The sequence below is a fragment of the Monopterus albus genome, unplaced genomic scaffold, assembly GCF_001952655.1.
Source record: "Monopterus albus unplaced genomic scaffold, M_albus_1.0 scaffold128.1, whole genome shotgun sequence".
NCBI classification, from domain to species: Eukaryota; Metazoa; Chordata; class Actinopteri; order Synbranchiformes; family Synbranchidae; genus Monopterus; species Monopterus albus.
Window position 1 is genome coordinate 1,893,240 of NW_018128008.1, and position 24,708 is coordinate 1,917,947.

General features: G+C 41.5%; 1 protein-coding gene across 1 annotated transcript in view; it reads left to right on the top strand.

Annotated features, from left to right (window-relative positions):
- Positions 1 to 24,708, top strand: part of mdn1 (midasin AAA ATPase 1) — a 107,206-nt gene that overhangs the window by 14,858 nt on the left and 67,640 nt on the right. Inside the window, 23 exon segments of the mRNA XM_020612888.1 lie at positions 239 to 423; positions 1,347 to 1,428; positions 1,686 to 1,781; positions 2,016 to 2,128; positions 2,317 to 2,465; positions 2,694 to 2,754; positions 3,062 to 3,273; positions 3,360 to 3,463; positions 5,427 to 5,571; positions 6,151 to 6,247; positions 6,343 to 6,456; positions 6,861 to 7,008; positions 8,101 to 8,208; positions 9,036 to 9,187; positions 14,329 to 14,403; positions 14,405 to 14,496; positions 15,298 to 15,506; positions 15,905 to 16,051; positions 16,171 to 16,312; positions 16,400 to 16,534; positions 19,469 to 19,607; positions 21,609 to 21,741; positions 23,231 to 23,361. Coding sequence (XP_020468544.1) covers positions 239 to 423; positions 1,347 to 1,428; positions 1,686 to 1,781; positions 2,016 to 2,128; positions 2,317 to 2,465; positions 2,694 to 2,754; positions 3,062 to 3,273; positions 3,360 to 3,463; positions 5,427 to 5,571; positions 6,151 to 6,247; positions 6,343 to 6,456; positions 6,861 to 7,008; positions 8,101 to 8,208; positions 9,036 to 9,187; positions 14,329 to 14,403; positions 14,405 to 14,496; positions 15,298 to 15,506; positions 15,905 to 16,051; positions 16,171 to 16,312; positions 16,400 to 16,534; positions 19,469 to 19,607; positions 21,609 to 21,741; positions 23,231 to 23,361 — 2,969 coding nt within the window.

The window sequence follows — 24,708 nt, forward strand, 5'->3', positions numbered from 1 at the left end:
TTTTTTATTTGTTAAAAAAGTTTGAAATATCCAATAAATTTCGTTCCACTTCATGATTGTGTCCCACTTGTTGTTGATTCTTCACAACAACTTACAGTTTTATATCTTTATGTTTGAAGCCTGAAATGTGGCAAAAGGTCGCAAAGTTCAAGGGGGCCGAATACTTTCGCAAGGCACTGTATGTGATTACAGAAATGATCTTGTTTATTCTTAGTTTGCCCTGTTTCTTTGTGTTTAGGTTCTTACCAGTAGGTATCCTGGGCTGTTGGTGGTGGCAGAGCGCCTCTTGGATATCTATTGCCAGCTGACTGGGGAGAGACACTCTGACCTGGACACAAGCAGCCTCCAAAGTCCTGACAACATTCAGCAGCACAGATCTGCAGACAAAAGCACACCGCTGGAGGGGAGAGTCTTGTCACTAAGGTCAGGCTCAGCTCGCTATTTTCTCTGCTCTCTCTGTGCTTTCCTTTGTGTTTGTTTTTGATATTGCTACAGTAAAGTCATTTATCTTGAGATTGTGACTTCAGAATAAAACATTAGATTGAGCAGTTCACATTCAGCTGTTTGTTGCTGATTTTCTAATTTACTATAAGTTTTATATGCATGCTGACCATGTGGTTTTATTCTTCCACTGTTAAGATAGACAGATGTAACATCCTTTCTACACCATTGCTCCATGACTGTGAGCATCACTGAAGGCAAACATAAAAAGTATAAAAAGCCACGTCTGTCACACTCCCCCCACTCAAAACTATCAGTCAGGCTGCAGCAGCAGCCTCCATGACATCAATTAGGTTTCCAATAGTTACTGCTGCGTTCGATGGATTGTTGGACCATGGGCTGAAATCACAGAATCTCCTAATTCTCTCAAGTCTCATTATGTAAGAGACTCAGCTGTCTCGTTGCTCTGTGAAATTTTCTGTGGTCCTTAGAAAAGTGTGTTGATGAAGATTCAGCCATACATCAATGTGTCTGTGTTGTCCATGGTCTGTCTCCATGCTTTAATGGGTCGATGTCATTAACTTCATAGCTTGGCCTGTGATATGCATGTGTTGGTCTAGGTCATTAAGGTTTGTGATACTGAATAAAATACCGTACATATACTTTAAGTTTACATTCATACTTATTTGTATATTGCTTAACTGGTCACCTTTTAACAGTATACATTTTTCCCTGATTAAGGCCTTTTGTTTCTCCAGCATGAGCTGACGCCAAATGCATTGTGGGTAATGCAGGCACCAGGTTTTGACAAGGAAGACGATTGTATCGAATAAACATGACAAAATCTGTGGTCCTCTTTTCTGTTGAACATGTTAGTTTCATTTTGTTTCCTTATGTTTCCACAGGGACCTACTGAAATGGTGTGAACGGATCAGTGTGAACTTTGATAGCACCTCCTCTGCCACAGCACAACATATCTTCCAAGAGGTTAATGGATTTCATTTTTTGAAGAGTAAACAAAGAAAGGATGAAATATGTTTCCCCCATGACTGAAACAAAATAGCATTTAGTACTGTTTTGATTAGCAGTGCTCAGTCATGCTGTTAGGATTTACCCAAGTGGAGAATTAATTGTATTGCTGATTCAAGTCGGTATGTCAAAACTTGTAAGTAAACAACTTGCTGTGATTCAGTGTGGATTATTTTTATTGACTGAAGGCTTTTCGTGGTCTTTCTTTTTGTTAGGCTCTTGACTGCTTCACAGCCATGTTGTCTTGTGCTGAAAGTCGACTGAGAATGGCTGAGATCATTGGAAGCAAGCTCAACATCTCCAAAGAGAAGGTATTTGTCAAGCCTTTATGGGCAAAACATTGAATGTGGAGGACAAAATATTGCATTTGTGCAAAGTAGCCAGTTATAGCATTGACAAATTTAAAGAAATAAGGAAATATTTTTGACATTAAATTGATCCCATACATGAAGAGAGCTGGATGGATTCTTTACTTCTATAGTAATCTGCATTTTAGTACAAAAAACACATTGTAATTTTGATTCCTGGCTACTGTTCATCTCCAGGCCCAGCACTTCTGTCAAATGTATCAGCCTGGCATCTCACTGACTGAGCTGGAGGTGTCAGTGGGCAGAGTGACTCTGGCTCGAAAGCAGACTGAAGCGGTGCAGTTGAGTGTGTAAGTGGGGCATCCTCCCTGCTGCCACCTTTGACCTCATTTTACAGTATATATGCAATACATACTGTATAGATGTATTAGCTCGTTGGTGTGCCAGTAATTGGCTAATGAACCAAACACCAGCTGGTAAATTATAAGCATACAACCTACTGTGTAACCGCTGAGTGAGATGTTATTGTTATGAACAGGGACAAGCAGACCTTTGCTGCCACACAACCCTCTTCTGTGCTGCTGGAACAGCTGGCAGTGTGTGTGGCCAAGGGAGAGCCTGTTCTTCTGGTGGGAGAAACAGGAACTGGAAAGACTTCCACTGTACAACATCTGGCCAGAGTCACAGGTGAGTGCACATTTATACATAGACACCTACAGAGCAAATGAGATCATGTGTGGGTCAGCCGGGAGAATGGGTGGTCCAGTAATCCCAAGGTTGGTGCTCTGATCGCCTTCTCTTTCTGAGCACATGTCGATATATCCTTGTACCCTAAATAGCTTCGTACGTACATGACAACAAATGGTTTATCACTACTCCTGATTCAAATATTCTGTATTTTTGCATTCAATCCAGGGCACAGGTTGCGAGTTGTGAACATGAACCAACAGAGTGACACAGCCGACCTACTTGGAGGGTGAGTGACCCACAACCTGTGCCTCAGAGATCATAAATGGGAAAGTTTGAGGTCTTGATCACATAAATTACATAAAGGGCAAAACCGAATGAAATGGCATCATAGTTAAAGGGTTAATAAAAAAAGGAGACTGACAGGGAATGAGAATTTAGGAAAGTAGCTGATGAATGAAACAAGTAGCAGATACAACTTTTTAGTCTCGGTCTCGGTGATTTTGGGCGAGTACTTTTCCTTCTTGCCAGTTAGTCACTATCACTGCTGGCAGATGGCAGAGGATTTGGATTTAAAACTTTTCTGTGTAATGCAGGTACAAGCCAGTTGACCACAAGCAAATCTTGCTCCCTCTGCGGGAGGCCTTTGAGGAACTGTTCTCCCAGACTTACTCAAGGAAGCAGAACCTGACCTTCCTGGGTCACGTTCAGACCTGCTTCAGGGGGAAGCGCTGGCACGATCTGCTCAAACTCATGGACCATGTCTGCAAGTCTGCTCTCACTAAGGAGCTACAGGAGAAATCAAATGGTAGGGTGCTATACAGTTTCAAACAATGATAACAGTGTACAGGCTACTGAAGCACAGTAACTATAAGTTGGTGTGTGTTTATGCAGCTGCCTTACTGCAGGAACAGTGGAAGTCGCTGGCTGCAAAACTGAATCAGACCCAGCAGCAGATTCGAGCCTGTGAGATGACCATGGTCTTTGCTTTTGTGGAGGTAAAAAATAAAATTTTTATAGTTTTTTTTTTTATTTTTCTTTATGAACTTCATACAAAATGCAGTAAAAAGGAAAAACCCTAAATCAAATCAGTATTTGCTATGACCACCCTTTGCCACTAAAACAGCACCAGTTCTCCTCTGTACACCCGTAGCGTTTTGACTTCATTCGCAACCTGTAGCTTCCCAAACCCATAATCTGGCAGAACCTCCAAGGGCTGATGCGGTTCCACTTCACATGCAAATGGTGCTGAGCTCCTCTCTATACACCTGAGCAGAGAACATTGAGTCAAGGACCACAGTAATTATGTAACATAGTCTGCCGTAACAGAGGCTTTATGAGGAGTTTATCAAACAGCTGGTGAACAAGCAGAATTCAGAAATGTGATGTCTTCACTATCGTGCCCACAATCAGCTTGCTGAAGTCACCATTTTTTACCTCTAAACCAGTGTGTGTGATAATACTTGAGATGTGATGACACACACACTGAACCAATCATGGGCGACAGCCCTGCCAGTACCTCCTGAGGTGTGCTGACATGTAGCTCCTGGAACTCGTCTCCAAAGAAGGCAGAGGGGCAGTGGAAACAAAAGCAAAACTTGGGACAAGGGGTACAAGTTTTGTTACAGGTCAGTAGGTTCCTACAGTGAAAAAAGGCCTGTTGCACACAGTTCCTCAAGGTACTTGGCAGGTAGTTAGTTCCAAGCGTCTCGGAGAACTTGCAACAGTTTTTCTGTGGATTTAGTTTGTCTCAGTGTTTTCTGCCTCTTCATGTGATCAGATTGACTCCACGGGTGTTTTTTGACTTCTCCGGCTAAGCTGCGGTGTTGTCAGTGCAGCCAGGCTAGGCCACACGTGAGCCAGTGCGGGTTTGTTGCCACTGCACTGTAAAAGGGCATTTATCTTCTGCCTTTTGATCTTGGGGGTGGTGCAAGCCACTGATGTAACAGAAGTGATGCATAACTTGTGATATTGCTGTGGTGTTAGCTTGAAACATTGAGCCCTTGGTGCTAGACATTTTTTTGTTGTTGTTCGTTGTTATAGTGCTAACTACAGATCAATCAAAAGTTTATGAAAGTAGGTAGAATGACTTCCAGGCTGCAAAGAATGAGGCCGATTAAACCTGAGCCTGAGCATTTACCCTCAGCTGTTAGAAACAAATGGGAACAGCTCTGTACAGTACAAGTGGGTTAACCTGCACTGATGGAAAAAGGCCACATGGTGTTCAGGGCTCTGTGGGTGCAGTGCTAATTCTGTAAACAAAAGCTATTTGTCTTTTCCTGATGAAAACCAGAGTAAAACTAATTAAAAAGCAACATTTGAAAATGAGAACTATGACAAGATGTTTCACATTTTTCGTCAACAAAAACTAAACAAAAATGTGACAGACATGAAGTAATGCTTTCTTTAAGCATTGTCTTTAGATCACAAACTGATAACTAAAATAGTTTCCCCCATCTCCTAAACATAATTTATTCAAAAGTTGGTTTACCTGTTGCACTGTTCTTAATAATAAGCATCTTACATTCAGAAATAGTTTTTGTCTTCTGATGTTGCCTCTTCTTAGAGGAAATAGGTTTATGAACTAAAATTCGTAACAGTTCACTGAAAATTAGACAGGAAGGTGCATAAAAAAAACAAAAGTTTTCCCATCGTAACAAAGGTGGCAACCTCAGAACACAGGCTATAAATATTAGAAATACAGGACAAGAGCCAAATTAAACTGTCCCTGAACAACGTTAGGCTAAAATATTTGCAATTATTTAACTAACTAAAACTAATATTTTATAAAAAGACTAAGACTAAGTCTAAGTCAAATACAGGTGCCAAAATTGTGGGTGCTCTACCATCTGCATGCTAGCTATCACACACCTTCATGTACTGTAATGTATGACGTAGGTTTCATGTCTGTACTGTATGTCTTTGGTGTAGCTGTTGTGACCCATGTGCGCTCCTCTTTAGGGCACATTAGCTCAGGCAGTGAAGAGTGGCCACTGGATCCTGCTGGATGAGATCAACCTGGCAGCAGCAGAGACCTTGGAGTGTCTAAGTGGACTCTTGGAGGGCAGCACTGGATCTCTGGTGCTATTGGACCGTGGTGATACCGGTGAGGACTGGTTGTAGTTTGATTGCATTTTATCAAATCTGAATCCAGTACCTTATCTTCTTATCAAATTCATTCAAATCTCTTAATGAATACAGTTGGATTCAGCTTTCAACAGAAAGAGTTTTTAGTGGCAGTCTAAATAATGTTAACCACCTGTCAATAAAACTCAAAGTTGAGATGAGCAGCACAAAATGTAAAACTAGAGAAATGCATTTTCTGAAGAGAATGCATGTGGATACTGAGGGCTGAAGGATCGCCCTGAAAATGCTGAACATTTTTGACACCCGAATGACACCTGAAATAGCTGAAAGTATGCAGAAGCAGAGTTTTCCCATTCATTTGAATGGGGCAAAATCTTCAGAATAAAGCTAAAGCAAAAGGGGGCAAAAAAATGTTATGTTATGTTGCTGCTGACTCAGCATCCACACAATAAATAAAGAACAGGAAAACAGTGTGGATGCTGAAAAGCAGCCACACAAATACTGCATTCCCCAAACATATTTGTATCACTGTCATTTGAATGAAATCTATTCATTAACATTCCTGGGATTGTGGAATAATGTTCTCTGGTTTGATCAGAGTCCCTAGTTCGCCACCCAGACTTCCGTCTTTTTGCCTGCATGAACCCAGCTACTGATGTGGGGAAGAGGAACTTGCCTCTTGGCCTCAGGAACAGGTAAGAATGTGCAGAGGTGAAAGCAAAGTGACACAGAGTACTCAAGCAATTTAAGATGTTGCAGAAGCTACATTTCTGCCTTGGTTGCCTCCCAGGTTTACTGAGCTTTATGTGGAGGAGCTGGAGAATGAGGGAGACCTGCGGATTCTGGTTTCAGACTACCTCAAGTGCTTAAATCCACACAGGAGTGTCATCAGTGGCATCATAAGGTTAGCATTTACCATGGTTCCAAATTATTTCTGACATTGTAAGATGGTACTAAATATCACCTTATGCTTGGAGCTTGCTGGGGCTGTGTGCAGCATGAGAGTATGTTTTTGTGGTTTAAAAACAATTCACTTCAAAACTATTCACTTAATCTTCATTTGTGTTTAACCAGTCCTTGAGCTGAATAGAAAATTAAAATCCAATACTTTATTTACCTTTTTTTTATCATGTGACAGATAATGTCAGATAATGTGACAGACCTATGTGGGGGAATCTTGAATACATAGCATATGCCTTAGTCTTCACATTTACTGTTGTGCTTTTTTTTCCCCAAAGTCCTACAGTGGGCTCAGACTGGTTGTTAAATAATTCCTGTGTTTTTTTTAATGATTGTGTTTGTGTGTAGCTTTTACCTGGCAGTACGAAAGGAGGCCTGCTCACATTTGTTGGATGGGAGAGGGCACAGACCCCACTACAGCCTGCGGACTCTGTGCAGGGCACTGAAGTATGTGGCTGAAAACCCGTGCCACAGTGTGCAGCGCTCACTCTACGAGGTAGGAGGCTACAGAGAATGAATCTCCATCCATCTATCCATTATCTATACCACTTGTACCTCAATAGGATTGGGGGTAGGGGGCTGGAGCCAATCCCAGTTGATATTGGGCAAGAGGCAGGATACACCCTGGACAGGTTGCCAGACTATCATAGGGTTGACATGTAGGCAGAGAACCCACACACACACACTCACACTCTCACTCACTCCTACAGGCAGTTTAGAGTGACTGGAGCACCTGGAGAGAACCCATGCACAGGGAGAACATGCAAACTCCACCCATCTTTAAAGGATTATTTTGCTAAAACAAACTTGTCACCACTGTTGGCATCATTCCACGTGCTGAGGTTTTGAAGCTGGCTGCTACAGTTATGGTCAAAAATATTGGCGCCCTGCATTTCTGTTAGATAACACACCACTTCTCCCTGAAAATAGTTGGAATCACATAATGCTGTAGCTAATCTCCCTGGACATGGACAAAAGAGAAAAACAGATGACAGGCTACAAGGAAGGATTGTTCCAATGGTGGATAAAGACCCTTGATCAACTTCCAAACATATTCAAGGTGCAGGGTGCAACAGTCAGCTTGAACTGCCATGTGAATGACAAAGGACAGAAATGGTTTCAGACAATGAGCTGGAGAGTTCTGAAGTGGCCAGCAATGAGTCCAGATCTAAATCCCATAGAGCTGCTGTGGAGAGATCTCTGAGATCTCTCCACAGCAGCTGGAAGAAGGAACCCTTCAAATCTGAGAGACCTGGAGCAGTTGGCAAAAGAAGAGTGGTCCAAAGTTCCTGTAGAGAGGTGGAAGAAACTCACTGATGGTTACAGGAAGAGATTGGTTTGAGTTATTTTGTCCAAAGGGCGTACTATCAAATTTTAAGTTGAAGGTGTCGATGATTCTGTCCAGTCCAGGAAATAAACACAAGAATACCACAGAATTTGTGATTGCAACAATTTTCTGGGAGACGTGGTGTGTTATTTGACAGAAATGCAGGTTGTCAATAATTTTGGCCATGACTGTACATTTGAATTCCATCCCGATCACCTACATGTACTCTGAGTTAACACTCTGCTTGCTTGATGGTTGCAGGGTTTCTGCCTGAGTTTCTTGACTCAGCTGGAGAGAAGCTCCTACCCTGTGGTCCAGAAACTGGTGTGTCAGCACATCTTGATGGGAAATACCAAGTGTCTCAAACAAGTAAGAGAGCTGGTTATTTCTTTTATGCTACATTCTATATTTGTGCATTTGAGTTATAACCAATAGCAGTTCTCAGTGGCTAGAGCCTTTATTAACTGTGGAGAGAAGCACACCGTCATTTGAGACAGGCTTACACTATACTAGGGACTATACTGTATTTCTTTCTCTACCTGTCTTTCTCTACTCGTATCAAATTTTAGTGAGAAGACACCTGTTGTCCGATGTGCTTCCACTTCCATTTGCTGATGATTCAACCTCAAAATTCTTCTGTTTGCCTTTTTATTGATAAATTGTATATAATATACAGCACAGACATACAGTATGCATGTTTCTGCAGCATTAATTCCATCAGTCATGTCATACTCACTGCTGCTCAGTTTCTCTTTTTAACAGAAAGTGTTTTCATTAACTTTTTTTCCAATCTCTTCCACTTTATTTTTTGGATTACTGTTAAGCTGTCACTTCCTGCATACATAATAGTGAAAGGGTATAATCTTTTCCTTAACTCCTTTTTCTGTCTTTTAATATGTGTTGACTTAACCAAAACACTGTAGGTTTAAACTCATAATTGACTTGTTTTTATTCCTTTTTTTTGGGGGGGGGGCTGAAATCATCAGTAGCATTTATCCTGTGCTACTAGTGACTGTGATAATAGTTTCCAGTTTTCATGGCAAAATAACCTCAAGTGATAGTAAATCTTTCATTTGAAACTCAGAGGAATAAAATGATTGTACAGTCACTACCATAGACATGTTCATATAAATATTTGTCATTTTGTGAATAGTTGTAAACAGATAGCGAAAAGCCTCTTGTTATGTTTCTTGCAGCCCATTCCGGCACCCACAGACCGGATCTGCGTGGAGGTCGAGGGCTATTGGGTGAGCCAGGGGGAGATGGAGCCAGCTTTGGATCCCAGCTACATTCTCACCCCCTCAGTCAAGCTCAACCTCTGCGACCTTGCCAGAGTGGTATCTGCAGGGTAGGAAACCTGCCCGGCCTGATTCCCTGCCTATGATTTCCCCCAAATCCATGGTTTCATCTATAAATGTCCAAATGTTCATTTTGACAGAGCTAAATTAGGCCCTTTAGGAAAGAATGTGGTTGGACTGAATTGTTCTGCAGCCTGTGGCCTGCTGGACAGAAACTGATAAGCTTTTATGGCTCTGTTTGGCTTCTGTTAAGGACAACAGACATCCTGAACACCTAAATACATACTGAGAGAAGTATTCCAGGAAGAGCACTGAGGTCCAATGTTGGTGTTGGGTGTTAAAGCCTGGCTCACTGTTGTGCACTAGCTCATTCCAAAGGTGCTGGATGGAGTTTGGGTTTAAGGCTCTATGCAGGGTAGCCAATACCAACCTGGGTGGTTTGGTGTGGAAAAACTAGCACAGGGCTTTGTGCACAGGGACATAGTCATGGTTAATATGGAAAAAAGTTGGAAGAACAGTGTTGTCTAAAATATCCCTGTATGATGTAGCATTAAGATTCACTGTCACTTGGAGCACCAACCCAGCTCATGGATACTGGCCTCAGACCAAAGAGTGTGTACAAGGATATCTACATACCTTTGCTTTCAATTTCCACTTCCAACAGAGTTTTTGATGGTTCAGCTTTTTCAACTTGCCATCTCAGCTCATCATATCACCATAGTAATCAACAGAAACCACAGTCAAGTCTAATTTAGAACATAACAAATAGCAAATTAGCCTCGATAGGCTTTACAGTCTTACAGCATATAACACCCTCTGTCTGTAGACCATCAAATCAGATAAGAAAAATGTGCTAAAAAAACAAACAAACTTAAACTGGAAAAAAAATTAAACCAACCCCAGAAAGAGCAACAGATGAGGATCCCTGTTCTAGGAGGGACAGACAAGCAGTAGATATTGTGCATACACAATAAATCAACATAATAGCTTTACAATGTGGGCATTCTAAATGACAGTTATAGATTGTAAGCATACAGTGCCTTGCGAAAGTATTCGGCCCCCTTGAACTTTGCGACCTTTTGCCACATTTCAGGCTTCAAACATAAAGATATAAAACTGTAATTTTTTGTGAAGAATCAACAACAAGTGGGACACAATCATGAAGTGGAACGAAATTTATTGGATATTTCAAACGTTTTTAACAAATAAAAAACTGAAAAATTGGGCGTGCAAAATTATTCAGCCCCTTTACTTTCAGTGCAGCAAACTCTCTCCAGAAGTTCAGTGAGGATCTCTGAATGATCCAATGTTGACCTAAATGACAAAGGATGATAAATAGAATCCACCTGTGTGTAATCAAGTCTCCGTATAAATGCACCTGCACTGTGATAGTCTCAGAGGTAATCTCCGTCCCAGTCTCAGGTCTTTTGCAGACTCCATCAGGTTTCCTTCCAGAATGGCCCTGTATTTGGCTCCATCCACCTTCCGCTCAATTTTAACCATCTTCCCTGTCCCTGCTGAAGAAAAGCAGGCCCAAACCATGATGCTGCCACCACCATGTTTGACAGTGGGGATGGTGTGTTCAGGGTGATGAGCTGTGTTGCTTTTACGCCAAACATAACGTTTTGCATTGTTGCCAAAAAGTTCGATTTTGGTTTCATCTGACCAGAGCACCTTCTTCCACATGTTTGGTGTGTCTCCCAGGTGGCTTGTGGCAAACTTTAAATGACACTTTTTATGGATATCTTTAAGAAATGGCTTTCTTCTTGCCACTCTTCCATAAAGGCCAGATTTGTGCAGTATACGACTGATTGTTGTCCTATGGACAGAGTCTCCCCCCTCAGCTGTAGATCTCTGCAGTTCATCCAGAGTGATCCTGGGCCTCTTGGCTGCATCTCTGATCAGTCTTCTCTTTGTATGAGCTGAAAGTTTAGAGGGCCGGCCAGGTCTTGGTAGCTTTGCAGTGGTCTGATACTCCTTCCATTTCAATATTATTGCTTGCACAGTGCTCCTTGGGATGTTTAAAGCTTGGGAAATCTTTTTGTATCCAAATCCGGCGTTAAACTTCTCCACAACAGTATCTCGGACCTGCCTGGTGTGTTCCTGGTGTGTTCCTTGTTCTTCATGATGCTCTTTGCGCTTTAAACGGACCTCTGAGACTCTCACAGTGCAGGTGCATTTATACGGAGACTTGATTACACACAGGTGGGTTCTATTTATCATCATTAGTCATTTAGGTCAACATTGGATCATTCAGAGATCCTCACTGAACTTCTGGAGAGAGTTTGCTGCACTGAAAGTAAAGGGGCTGAATAATTTTGCACGCCCAATTTTTCAGTTTTTTATTTGTTAAAAAAGTTTGAAATATCCAATAAATTTTGTTCCACTTCATGATTGTGTCCCACTTGTTGTTGATTCTTCACAAAAACTTACAGTTTTATATCTTTATGTTTGAAGCCTGAAATGTGGCAAAAGGTCGCAAAGTTCAAGGGGGCCGAATACTTTCGCAAGGCACTGTATATGATCCAGGAGATGGTGTTAATTTTCTTAATGACAGCTATGATGAAAAATATTCGTTGATGACCTACTTTTCAGGGCAAAAAGGAAACTAAAACTAAATAAAAAGTAATGTTTATTGATGAGAACTATGACAAAATGTTTGACATTTTTTGTCAACTAATAAAAAGTAAATGATAATGTGACAGATGGGCAAATGGACATAAAGTAACTTAATGAATGAACTTTGTGATTCCACAGATGCAGGTCATCTGTGGAATCACAAACTATAGGTGCTGATCAGTAAAACGGTTTCCTCCACAGGCCAAAATATCCCTTGTTCAGGAGTTGAATTAGCAGCCTGATGTGTTTCACTGCCATTTTACATTCAGTAAGGTTCTTTCTCTGGGGTTAGTGCTTCCTGGAAGCGCTATGAACCATATTCATCTACAATCCAGAGAATTGTGCATAACACTGCTGGGGGACACTAGGAAAATGCTGCAGCATGCCATATGAAACGGCAGGATAACTTAACATGAAACACTGTGGATGTAGGTGTAACATTGTGTTCCTTTCAGTCAGATACCTTTTGTGTTTCTATCAGTCAGTTCCGGTATTAATGTGGGTAGTCACCCACAAACCCCAATTCCAATGAAGTTGGGACATTGTGTAAAACGTAAATAAAAACAGAATACACTAACTTGCAAATCCTTTTTGACCCATATTTAATTGAATGCACCACTAAGACAAGATATTTAATGTTCACACTGATAAACTTTGTTTTTTGCAAATATTCACTCATTTTGAATTTGATGCCTGCAACACGTTCTAAAATTGCTGGGACAGGGGCAACAAAAGACTGGGAAGGTTGAGGAATCCTCAAAAGACACCTGTTTGGAACATTGTACAGCTGAACACGTTTATTGGGAACAGGTGAGCATCATGATTGGGTATAAAAGGAGCATTGCAAAAGACTCAGTCATTCACAAGCAAGGATGGGGCACAGTTCACCACTTTGTGAACAGCTGCATGAGCAAATAGTCCAACAGCTTACTGACGACTCGCATGTTGCCATTTGGCACGTGTTTTATGCCGGATGCCCTTTCTGATGCAACCCTGATGCGCAGCGGCGAGAGCGCTGCGCCTTAACCACTAGCCTACCAGGGACAGCTAGGTATTTCATTATCTACAGTTCATAATATGATCAAAAGATTCAGAGAATCTGGAGAAATCTCTGCATGTAAGCGGCAAGGCCGTAAACCAACACTGAATGCCTGTGACCTTCAATCCCTCAGGCGGACTATATTGAAAACAGACATCATTCTGTAAAGGAAATTACCACGTGGGCTCAGGAACACTTTGGAAATCCATTGTCAGTTAACACAGTTGGTCACAACATCTGCAAGGGCAAGTTAAAACTCTACCATGCAAAGCGAAAGCCGTACATCAACAACACCCAAAAACGCCATCGGCTTCTCTGGGCCTGAGCTCGTCTGAGATGGACTGATGCAAAGTGTGCTGTGGTCTGATGAGTCCATGTTTCAAATTGTTTTTGGAAATCATGGACGTTGTGTCCTCCGGGCTAAAGAGGAAAAGGACCATCCAGATTATTATCAGTGCAAAGTTCAAAAGCCAGCATCTGTGATGGTATGGGGGTGTGTTAGTGCCCATGGGTAACCTGCACCTCTGTGAAGGCACCATTAATGCTGAAAAGTTCATCTAGGTTTGGAGCAAAATATGCTGCCATCCAAGCGACATCTTTTTCAGGGACGCCCCTGCTTTTTTCAGCATGACAATGCAAAGCCACATTCTGTTTGTGATATAACAGCGTGACTTCGTAGTAAAGGAGTGTGGGTACTAGACCGGCCTGCCTGCAGTCCAAACCCATCTCCCGTTGAAAATGTGTGGTGTGTTATGAAGCACAAAATATGACACCGCAGACCCCGGACTGTTGAGCAACTGAAGTCGTACATCAAGCAAGAATGGGAAAGAATTCCACCTACAGAGTTTCAACAATTAGTGTCCTCAGTTCTCAAATGCTTATTAAGTGTTGTTAAAAGGAAAGGTGATGTGACATAGTGGTAAAAATATCCCTGTCCAAGCTCTTTTAGAACATGTTACAGGCATCAAATTCAAAATGAGTGAATATTTGCAAAAAACAACAAAGTTTACCAGTTTGATCATTAAATGTCTTGTCTTTGTGGTGTATTCAATTAAATATGGGTCAAAATGGATTTGCAACTTGTATTCTGTTATTTACGTTTTACACAAAGGTCCCAACTTCATTGGAATTGGGGTTTGTATAAATCACCTCTAAATGGGCGCTGCAGAGATCTCACTGCTTTAATGTTATCTGCCGATTTAGCATCACCTCTGAACCAGTGAAGAGAATTTTAGTACAAATGTGAGTGAGTCCAACTTCTGCAGACCAGAGGGGCGCTGTGTGAATAAAATTGTTTTCTGCAAACCTCATGGAAGATGGGAACAACACGTGTAACCGTGGTAACTGTACACAACCAGGATGAAGAAGATATACACTACAGTAAATATTAAAAATGCTATTTAAAAATGACCCTCCCTCCTCACCAATCAGTAGCCCATTTGGTACACTCAGGTTACAACACCATCCCACCTTGACCTGATGACAAATCAGTAGTCTACCCTTCTGTCACTCTCTAATGTTTCTGCCTCACAGGAGTCACCCAGTGCTGATCCAGGGAGAGACATCTGTGGGAAAGACCAGCCTGATTTGCTGGCTGGCTGCAGCTCAAAAAGAGGATCAACAACCATGAGCACACTGACATCCAGGAGTACATAGGCTGCTATTCATCAGATGACAGGGGCAAGCTGGTGTTCAAAGAGGGTACGAGCACTACGGGTGTAAGAAAATACTGATACACATTGAGATATTACGCTTTGTGATACTGTATTCATTCTCAAAAGCAAAGGATCGATTTTTAAGTAATAGTTCATTTGCCGAGTAGTACGATGTTACAGGTACAATGACGAATGCAAATGCTGATCCCTTTTCTGATTGTGTAAAGGAGTCAATTTTTTTTTTACAGGAGATTTATACATATGGCAATGTGTTCCTTATTTTATGACAGTTTTTCTAAAATATATTTTACAAAATTGCAATAAATCACCTTGTTTACAGTATCGCAGCATATCGAATGATAACTTCTGTACCGTGATATGTAGTGTATCATGGTACAGAAGTTATCATTTGATATACCATGATACGTATTGTATTGCCAGATTCTTGCCAATACACGGCCCTAACGAGCACTAATCCAGCAACTGTGATGGACTCTTTGACAGATACTGTCACAGTTTTGACACGTTTGTTACACGTTTATGCATGCAGTTCACATTTAGAAGGCCTTTATATTTCATATTGTGATGTCTTGGGGACATGTCGTATAAATATGATCAGTGCTATCCCGAGGAACAGCTCAAATTTTAGATTTAAGAAGGTAAATATTAGCTAGGATATCGGAGAAAGCAGTCAAATGCAAAGAACAAATGATTGTTTTCAAAACCTGACAAATTGTAAATACATTTACCCACCCACTGTTACACATTGCAGTGGCATTTCCATGTCTACACTTGAACTCTGCCACCACTCCAAACTATTTTGTGCTCACTTGTCTATCTGCTCAAGGTGTTTTGATTGACGCCATGAGGAAAGGTTACTGGATCATCCTGGATGAGCTGAACCTTGCCCCCACTGATGTTCTGGAGGCACTCAACAGGCTGCTGGACGACAACAGGGAGCTCTTTGTGGCTGAGACACAGGAAGTCATCAAGGCTCACCCCAGATTCATGCTGTTTGCAACCCAGAACCCTCCTGGTCTCTATGGTGGTAGGAAGGTAAACCATTCGTTCAGCCTAGGAGGGACTTTTCTGACAGCATGGCTTCACTGTAGTTAACTTCAAATTCACAGAAACACAGTTTTAACAGTTTTTGAATTCTAATGTTTGCCGAGTCATCTAATCTATCCCAAAGCACCACTGTTAAGTCACAACTTCTAAAATGCACATCTTATGCAACGACTGCATTAAAATTTAGCAAGCACATAAGCCTTTCAAGAAGATATTGTACCATCTACAGGACAAACTGCATTTTAAGCTCCATTTCTGGTAGGGCTCTTACAGCTCTATAAAACATGCATTTTGTGAAATGAAACTTTGTGTTAGTCCAGTTAATATAGAGTCGAGAAATTTGTTCATTTAGCAAAATAACTAACCAATCTCTTTCTAATCTGTAGGTGCTCTCCAAGGCTTTCAGGAACCGTTTTGTGGAGCTACACTTTGATGAGCTGCCCAGTGAGGAGCTGGAGACCATCCTCTACCAGAGGTGCAGCCTGCCTCCATCCTACTGCACCAGGCTGGTCAACGTCATGCAAGACCTTCAGGTAACAGTGTACTCCTGTATGTTGGTGCTGTACTGTCTGCGTGCCTTGCTTATCTCTTTATATTAACTACCTTTTTTGGTGATTCTGACTGCATTTGTGAAATGTGTTTCCCCATCCAGTCTTTGCGCAGGGGATCTTCTGTATTTGCGGGAAAACATGGCTTCATCACCCTCAGAGATCTGTTCCGCTGGGCAGACCGGTACAGGCTGGAGGAGCAGACAGAGGCCTCTCAGGACTGGCTGCAGCATTTGGCTAATGATGGTGACACTTGTCAGACATATTTGTTAAATTGCCAGCTGATGCCTGCTCCACTAAAAATCTAAATAAAGCTCTTGTATTCCCCATCAGGATATATGCTGCTGGCAGGACGTGTCAGGAAGCCAGAGGAAGAGGCCATCATCCTGTCCATCCTGGAGAAGCACTTCAAGAGGACAGTTAACCCTGAAAACCTGTTCTGTCAGAAACAGGTGACCAGCCAGTTCAGTGAGTAGAACAGTTCTTCATTCCAGCATTCTTTTTTTTTCTTTAAAGAATTGCATGAACCCACTGAGTTTTTTTAAACAGAACAAAAATTAATCTAACTTTTTACATTTGATCTATTGGGTGTAAACACTGTGGAACACTAAACCAGCTCTATACCCTCACTAGGGTGTTGGAGGATTCATGGGAGTTTGCCCAGCAGTTTGTTTCCTGTGGGAGGTACTTCGGGATTATGGGGAGCGGGGCTCGTTGTTATAGGCTGTCTGTTCCCTGTATGACCGGAGTAGGAGCTTGGTTTTGCATTGCTGGCAGCAAGTCAGACCTGCTTCCGGTGCATGTTGGACTCCGCCAAGGCTGCCCTTTGTCACAGATTCTGTTCATTATTTTTATGGACAGAATTTCTAGGCACAGCCAGGGAATGGAGGGCATTTGTTTTGGTTCTTGCAGAATCTCATCCCTGCTTTTTGCAGATGTTGTGGTTCTGTTGGCTTCATCAGTTCAAAACCTACAGCATGCACTGGAGAGGTTTGCAGCTGAGTGTGAAGCAGCGGGGATGGGAATTAGCACCTCCAAATCCGAGGCTATGGTTCTCAATTGGAAAAAGGTGGATTGTCCTCTCCGGGTTGGAGGCGAGTTGCTCCCTCAAGTGGAAGAGTTTAAGTATCTCGAGGTCTCTACACTTTGTGTAGAGATATCATTTTACACTTCTACAGTAGATACCACTGTCAAATTATGTCAGTGATTTAAACTTTGAGCTTGTTATTAGGAATCTCTCACACAACAAGGTAAATTCATTGTACCATTAGGGATGCATGATACCACAATTTTAATGAATATCAAACAACCGGGGTCTTGTTCACGAGTGAAGGGAAAAATGGAGCAGCAGGTTGACAGACAGATTGGTGCGGCGTCCGCAGTAATGCGGTCTCTGTACCGGTTCGTTGTGGTAAAGGAGGAGCTGTTGTGGCAAAATTATCTACTAAAGCTCAGTGAGTGTAAAATAAATTAACTCTGAAAGTTATTACATATTTATTCCTGCAGGAAGGAGCGATCTCAACTCAATGTCCAGGCAGTCTGATGGAGAGAAAACTCCAGAACAGAATGTGACTGCCCTTCTTATACTCAGCATACAATAATAGAAAACAGATGCTCCAACAGATAAAGAAAACAGGATACCATTTACAACAGGATACCAGCCCTCTGGTCCCAGATCACATCTGGTTTGGCAATCACAAGGGCATGCAAAGGTTTACGACCATGCAATAAAAGGTCTAGTAATGGACTATAAGGTAAATAACCACTAAAAGGGTGCTATCCTAAAAATTCCACTACAGAGCTGAGTCGTAAGGCGAAGCTCTCAATTTACCGGTCGATCTACGTTCCTACCCTCACCTATGGCCATGAACTTTGGGTCATGACCGAAAGAATGAGATCGCAGATACAAGTGGCAGAAATGAGTTTCCTCTGGAGAGTGGCTGGGCGCACCCTTAGGGATAGAGTGTGGAGCTCAGTCACCTGTGAGGAGCTCGGAGTAGAGCCGCTGCTCCTCCATGTTGAGCGGAACCAGTTGAGGTGGCTCGGGCACCTGTTTAGGATGCCCCCTGGACACCTCCGTGGGGAGGTATTCTGGGCATGTCCCTTTGGGAAAAGGCCTCAGGGCAGACCCAGGACACTGTCTCCCGGGTGGCCTGGGAACGCCTTGGGGTTCCTCCTGAGGAGCTAGAGGAGGTGTGTGGGGAGAGAGAAGTCTGGGAGGCTCTGCTCGGACTACTGCCCCCACGACCCGGTCTCGGATAAAGCGGACGAAGATGGATGGATGGATGGACTGGTGTAAACATGTGTATTTACATAATCTTAAGAGTTATCCTCGTATTCAGATCATAATCTTGAGTGATACCTCTGACCACTCTGTACTTGGTACAGTATGTTCCAAATAATACTACTAAAGAAGATGATCTAACTTTTGAAATAAGTTTTTGTCTTACAGAAAAAGTAAACATTTATAAGAGATAAAAAGCTCCATTCGTTAGTTCACCACCTTTTGGGTTTGTGTTTACTTACTGTAGTCTAGCATGATCAGTGGTTTTTGGTTGCTAATGGTAGCTTATGTCAGGAAGCAGATATGTAGATATAGATATGTATTGCTGTGTATGTGGCATTACTGAGTCAGTTATCTGATAGTAGGACTCTTGTTTACTTGCACTGTTGTTCCATCATGGACAGTTGTGAAATTTGGTTTGGAGACTGATCAAAGTGGGTGGGGTTTATATAAGCAAGTGATCAAAAATATTGCAGTACTGCAATCAAAATTTGAAAAATCACCAGAAGATCCTAGTTACGTTAACACAAATGACAGGGAGCAAGGTAATTGGACAAGTAAATTAGCATTTCCCAGCAGGCCTTATTCCTTGTTATCATTTTCAGAAGAAAGAAAATAAATAAAATATGTAGTGGATAGAACTAATACATAATATTAATAAAACATGGACAAAAAAACAAAAGCAACAGGCTGTGATCAACAACAGCAACCCCCCACCCCCAAAAAAAAAAAAAAAAACCAAAAACAGGCTTTGATTAAAAACCATGAGTGTTATACACATGATCATAAGGTTTTGTTTATAACTATCACATCAGCTGTCACAACTTTGTGTTTTGCTTTCAATGAAGGGTCAGCTTGAAAACTGGATGATATAATTTATAGTCATGGGAGGGTCTCCTGCAATATGTAACATTAATGCAGCCATCAAAACCCTTCACACCTGTACCCATGAAATCAGCTGGGCTCCAGTGCAACCACATTGGCTGTTCTGATAGTTATGCCACTGCTGCAGACAGTAAACAATTTACTTGAAAAATCAAAGGAGAAAATGTAGCTATCTAGCTTCTAGCTTGTCTGATGACCACAGTATCATGTTGGCTTGACCCTCTGATTGGCAGGGCCCTTCATCGACAGCATCGCTGACGTTCCAGAGGAGTTCCGCCACATTGTGTGGACATATGGCATGAGGAGACTAGCTGTGCTGGTAGGACGGGCGCTTCGATTCGGAGAGTCTGTCCTGCTCATAGGAGACACTGGGTAAGATTAAACTGACAGGCCAAATTCATTATGTCTTAAGAAGATCAGAGTAATATGGACATGGTCATTTTGTCGTCCACACTGAATGTGAAACACAAGTGAAATATAAAGTAGATAAACAGTTGCATAATGATCTAAAGGCACTTCAACCAATATATATATATATATATATATATATATATATGCCATAAATTGAACAAAAATAAAAAATAAAAACATTATTATGGCATGGTGCAAAAGTTTGGGCACCCTACACAATCAGTACTTAGTAACACCTCCTCTGGCAGATATCACAGCTTGCAAACGCTTTTCATAGCCAGCTAAAAGTCTTTCAATTCTTGTACTTGGGATCTTCTCCCATTCTTCCTTGCAAAAGGCTTCTAGTTCTGTAATATTCTTTGGTCGTCTTGCATGCACAGCTCTTTTAAGATCTACCCACAAATTTTCAATGATGTTTAAATCAGGGGACTGTGATGGCCATTCCAAAACCTTCAGCCTGCGTCTCTTGAGGTATTCCATAGTGGATTTCGAGGTATGTTTAGGATCATTGTCCTGTTGTAGAAGCCATCCTCTTTTCAGCTTCAGCTTTTTTACAGATGGTGTGATGTTTGCTTCCAGAATTTGCTGGTATTTAGTGGAATCCATTCTTCCCTCCACCCGTGCAATGTTTCCTGTGCCACTGGCTGCAACACAACCCCAGAGCATGATAGATCCACCCCCATGCTTAATAGTTGGCAAGGTGTTCTTTTCATGAAATGCTGCTCCTTTTTTTCTCCAAACATGCCTTTGCTGATTGTGTCCAAAGAGTTCTATTTTAACTTCATCAGTCCACAGCACTTGTTTCCAAAACGCATCGGGCTTCTGTAGATGTCCTGTTGCATACTTCAGACGTTGGATTTTATGATGGGGACGCAGATAAGGTTTTCTTCTGCTGACTCTTCCATGAAGGCCTTGTCTGTGCAAGCATCGCTGCACAGTGGAACGGTGCACCACCACTCCTGAGTCTGCTAAATCTTCCTGCAGGTTTTTTGCAGTCAAATGGGGGTTTTGATTTGTCTTTCTGACCAGCATACGAGCAGTTCTGTCCGAGAGTTTTCTTGGTCTTCCAGATCTCATCTTGACCTCCACAGTTCCCCTGATCTGCCATCTCTTAATTACATTTCTTACTGTGGAAACTGCAAGCTGACAACGCTTTGCTATCTTCTTGTAGCCTTCTCCTGCATTGTGGGCGTCAATAACTTTCATTTTCAGGGTCTTACACAGCTGCTTAGAGGAACCCATGGTTGCTGGGTGTCCACAAGTGTGTGCACAAGGTTTGAAGAGTCAAAGTATTTGTACAGCTTTGAAATTGGCATTTACCAATGACAGCTGTTGCTGTGCATCAGATCTAACGAGCTGATTAAGGTCTGATACCTTGTGAGAGACTTTGAGACTCTGGAACTCTTAGGGTGCCCAAACTTTTGCACCATGCCATAATAATGTTTTTATTTTTTATTTTTGTTCAATTTATGGCATAAGAAGTAACTATGCATCACTGTTTGCTGAAAATATTGTGCATTTTTTCCATTTCCAAGAGAAACTGTGTTAACATCTGTTCAAATAAAAAATCACCAAAATTTGTTATTTATCAAGGGGTGTCTAAACTTTTGCATAAGACTGTATATATAATGAGAACACAATATAAGTTAATGCATGCTGCATTGGCGCCATAGCTGCAATAGTCAGCAGTAATGAGAACACAATAAGAGACAATGTATGCTACATCGAAGCTGCAATAGTCAACAGTGGGTGTGCCCAATTCTTAACCAACACAGATATATAACCTATGAAATGAGAGAAAACGTTGACTAGTGTACTATAAGCATACACATCCTTAGAATTTTTTTTGTTTTGTTTTTCTCAGATAATTCTTCCTGCGGTTAGCTTACACAGTGTCCAGGGTTCTTACTGCATGTGCAGTTATTTTAATCATGCTAAGCTTTTATTCTGTTCCCCCACCAGATGTGGAAAGACTACAATCTGCCAGCTGTTTGCTGCTTTGGCTGGGCAGACATTTTTCTCAGTCAACTGTCACCTCCACATGGAGGCTTCTGACTTCTTGGGAGGCCTACGACCCGTCAGACACACACATCAGGTACTGATGAGTCCACTGTGGGTGGAAATGACAAATCTATAGGCAGAGAAAAAAGTTCAGAAGTGAGTATCTAACCCACGTAGCAGTGAAAGCTGACAGAGGCTTTCTAAAAAAAGCTGGACTTAATCTCTCGTTATCATTGATTAGACCACATATATCGACAGCTGAAATCATGATCAGCAGCAGAGAGAGCTTCTGCTGGAGGGTGATGCAAAATGTAGAGAGAAGTGGCTGACCAATTAAATGCAGACATATCCCATTTAAATACTCAATGTGTTCATGACTGCATGTCCATTGCTTTGATATGACTTCTATGTTAAATGCGTAAATAGTAATCACGTGCACAACTGCGAGCTCATACATCCAACAGACTGACAAGCCGGTAAAAGAAATTTCAGCTCACACAAGAGATGTCTAGATCATCTTCATTTATTAATAATTGTTTAGATGATGACAACACCATTGGGGTGTGTGTGTGTGTGTGTGTGTGTGTGTGAGTTGGCGCCACAGACTGCTGCCTTGATTGTGTACCGGAGAGAAATTTCTTGTGTGTGTATCATACTTGACCAATAAAAGTGATCTTAAATATTCTCCACATTTAGTTTTTTGTGCAACATTAGAGCACTTCTCAGTCTTTGTCTTCAAATAATTATGCAACACATTTCAGCAAATAATTAAGTACAGCTGTCTACAATTCGAACATTTATCACTTGTATATGTCATGCTCAAAATCAGTTTCTCTATACTGTCTCACTGTTCACATAACAGTTTATGCAGTTGTTACAATATGTCAAGCATTCTACTGTTATGAATTCCACATATATAGATACAGTTGGGTCAGAAAGGACTCCCATTCCTTCACTCCTTGCATTTTCTAAGTGCATTTTCAAGAGCTCAGCTCCTCTTTGTCTGCCCTTAATATGAGGTGCTAGCAATCCACATTAATAAATTATTTTCTCCCAACTGAAACTACCATTTCATAAAGAACAGTTTGGGATGGGCCAAAGGGTTCAGTCAATCTATCAGTACAATCTGTTTTCTTTAAACCCATGTCTTATTATAACCGCTCGAGTCACTTTCTGCACCCTTTAAATCTGTGAAGTTATCTTGTTTATAAACCCAAGAACTAGATGGACATGTTGCCATGACAGCAAGTTCTGCGAAACTTTCGAAGAACCAACGTATCCAGGATAATATAAAATTGACAACAAAATTATCTAGCTAACCTGTTAATCCATGTACAAAGAACACCCCCTCACACTGTTGCAAAGACATCCAAACAAACATCATTTTTACTCTCTACATTGCATTTCACCCATTCAAATGATTCTAGATTGGAGACTTGGTGTCAGTTGAATTGGAGACAAAAACAGTGCAAAGGATGATGTCATTAAATATGAGAAGAGTCATTAAGAAAATGCAAAGCCATAAAATTGACTTCTGGGAAATAACTAAATGTGTGTGTGTGTGTGTGTGTGTGTGTGTGTAGCCTGATGGTGAGGATGGCAGGTTGTTTCAGTGGCATGATGGTCCCTTGGTGATGGCCATGAAGGAGGGTGGAGTGTTCCTCATGGATGAGATCTCCCTGGCAGATGACTCGGTGCTGGAGAGACTCAACAGGTACACAACACGTTTTGTGGCCTCAAAAGCATTAGGTTCATATCAGTTGATGTAAAAGATGTGTATTTTTGTATCCCCATTTATCCTCCGCACAGAAAATACAAAGTGTATTGTACTCCTGTGTTTCTTATCAGTGAGCCCAAGAGCATATTGCAGTATAAAATGTACCAAGGTGGCTATGGTCCCCTCTGTGAGCAAGGCATCCACATGGCTGCCTATTTGGACAAGGCTGTGGTGCACACAGACATTGTGTTTGCTTACCTGGCCTATCTAGGAAGTGAGTGCATCAACACAAAGGCACGACATAGCCTTCTGGGTCTGACTTTGAATTTGATCACTTATTCAATTCAGTTTTATTTGTATAACGCCAAATCACAACAGAATTTATCTTATGACACTTTACAAAGTAAGGTCTAGACCTTAGTATTAGTATTATTATTATTATAGAGGGAAAAACCCAACAAATCCCTCTTGAGCAAGCACTTGACGACAGCGGGGAGGAAAAACTCCCTTTAAAAAAGAAACATCCTATAGACCCCGGCTCTTGGTGGGCAGCCTTCTGCCTCAACCGGTTGGGATCAGTGGATACAGGAGAGAGAAAAGCAGCAAGACGCAGCAAACGCAACAACAAAAAATCAAATGTGTGGCCGGTGAATGCTCATTAGAAACATAGAGCTTCAGAACCAGGGCTACCTGCAGAAAAGTACAGGGAAAGAGCGAGGACACACTACGGGAGCTATTAGCAGTGTTTCTTACATTTAAACACTTTATGCCCCTGGAGAAAAGGAACAGTGTGCAAGTGAGACTGGAAAATACTACTAGGGGGGCCCATATACACCATTAGGGACATTAGATGCACATTCTGGTGCACCGGCTGATATTGTGGAGCATTTTTCATCATCTCATTGTGAAAGTGACACATGGAAAATTTACATATAACTGATTTCTTTTTTTATATGTAATAATACAATCACAACGATTAGATCTTATGTTGGCATTCCAAAAGTTTGAGGTTCTGCAAAAATGTCTGAAGAGTGTGAGAAGAGAGGTGCATGCAAGATTATATCATCTGCATCATAATTGATTTTACAGTTATGTTTTGGAATAATAGTATTTTATTAACCAAAGACCCTTTAGGTTTTCCCCTTGGTTATCAAGTGTTTTCCTTCTTTCTGAGAAATTTGCATATACTTAACATGCTGCCCATAAAATATGGACTTGGATTAAACTTTCCATCATTTTATGCCACAAACACACCTTCCCTGACTTGTATACATAAGACTTGTATGCAACAAAGTGCACTTTTATGACACTTGTGCATGTATATTGCCATAGAGGGTACTTTTA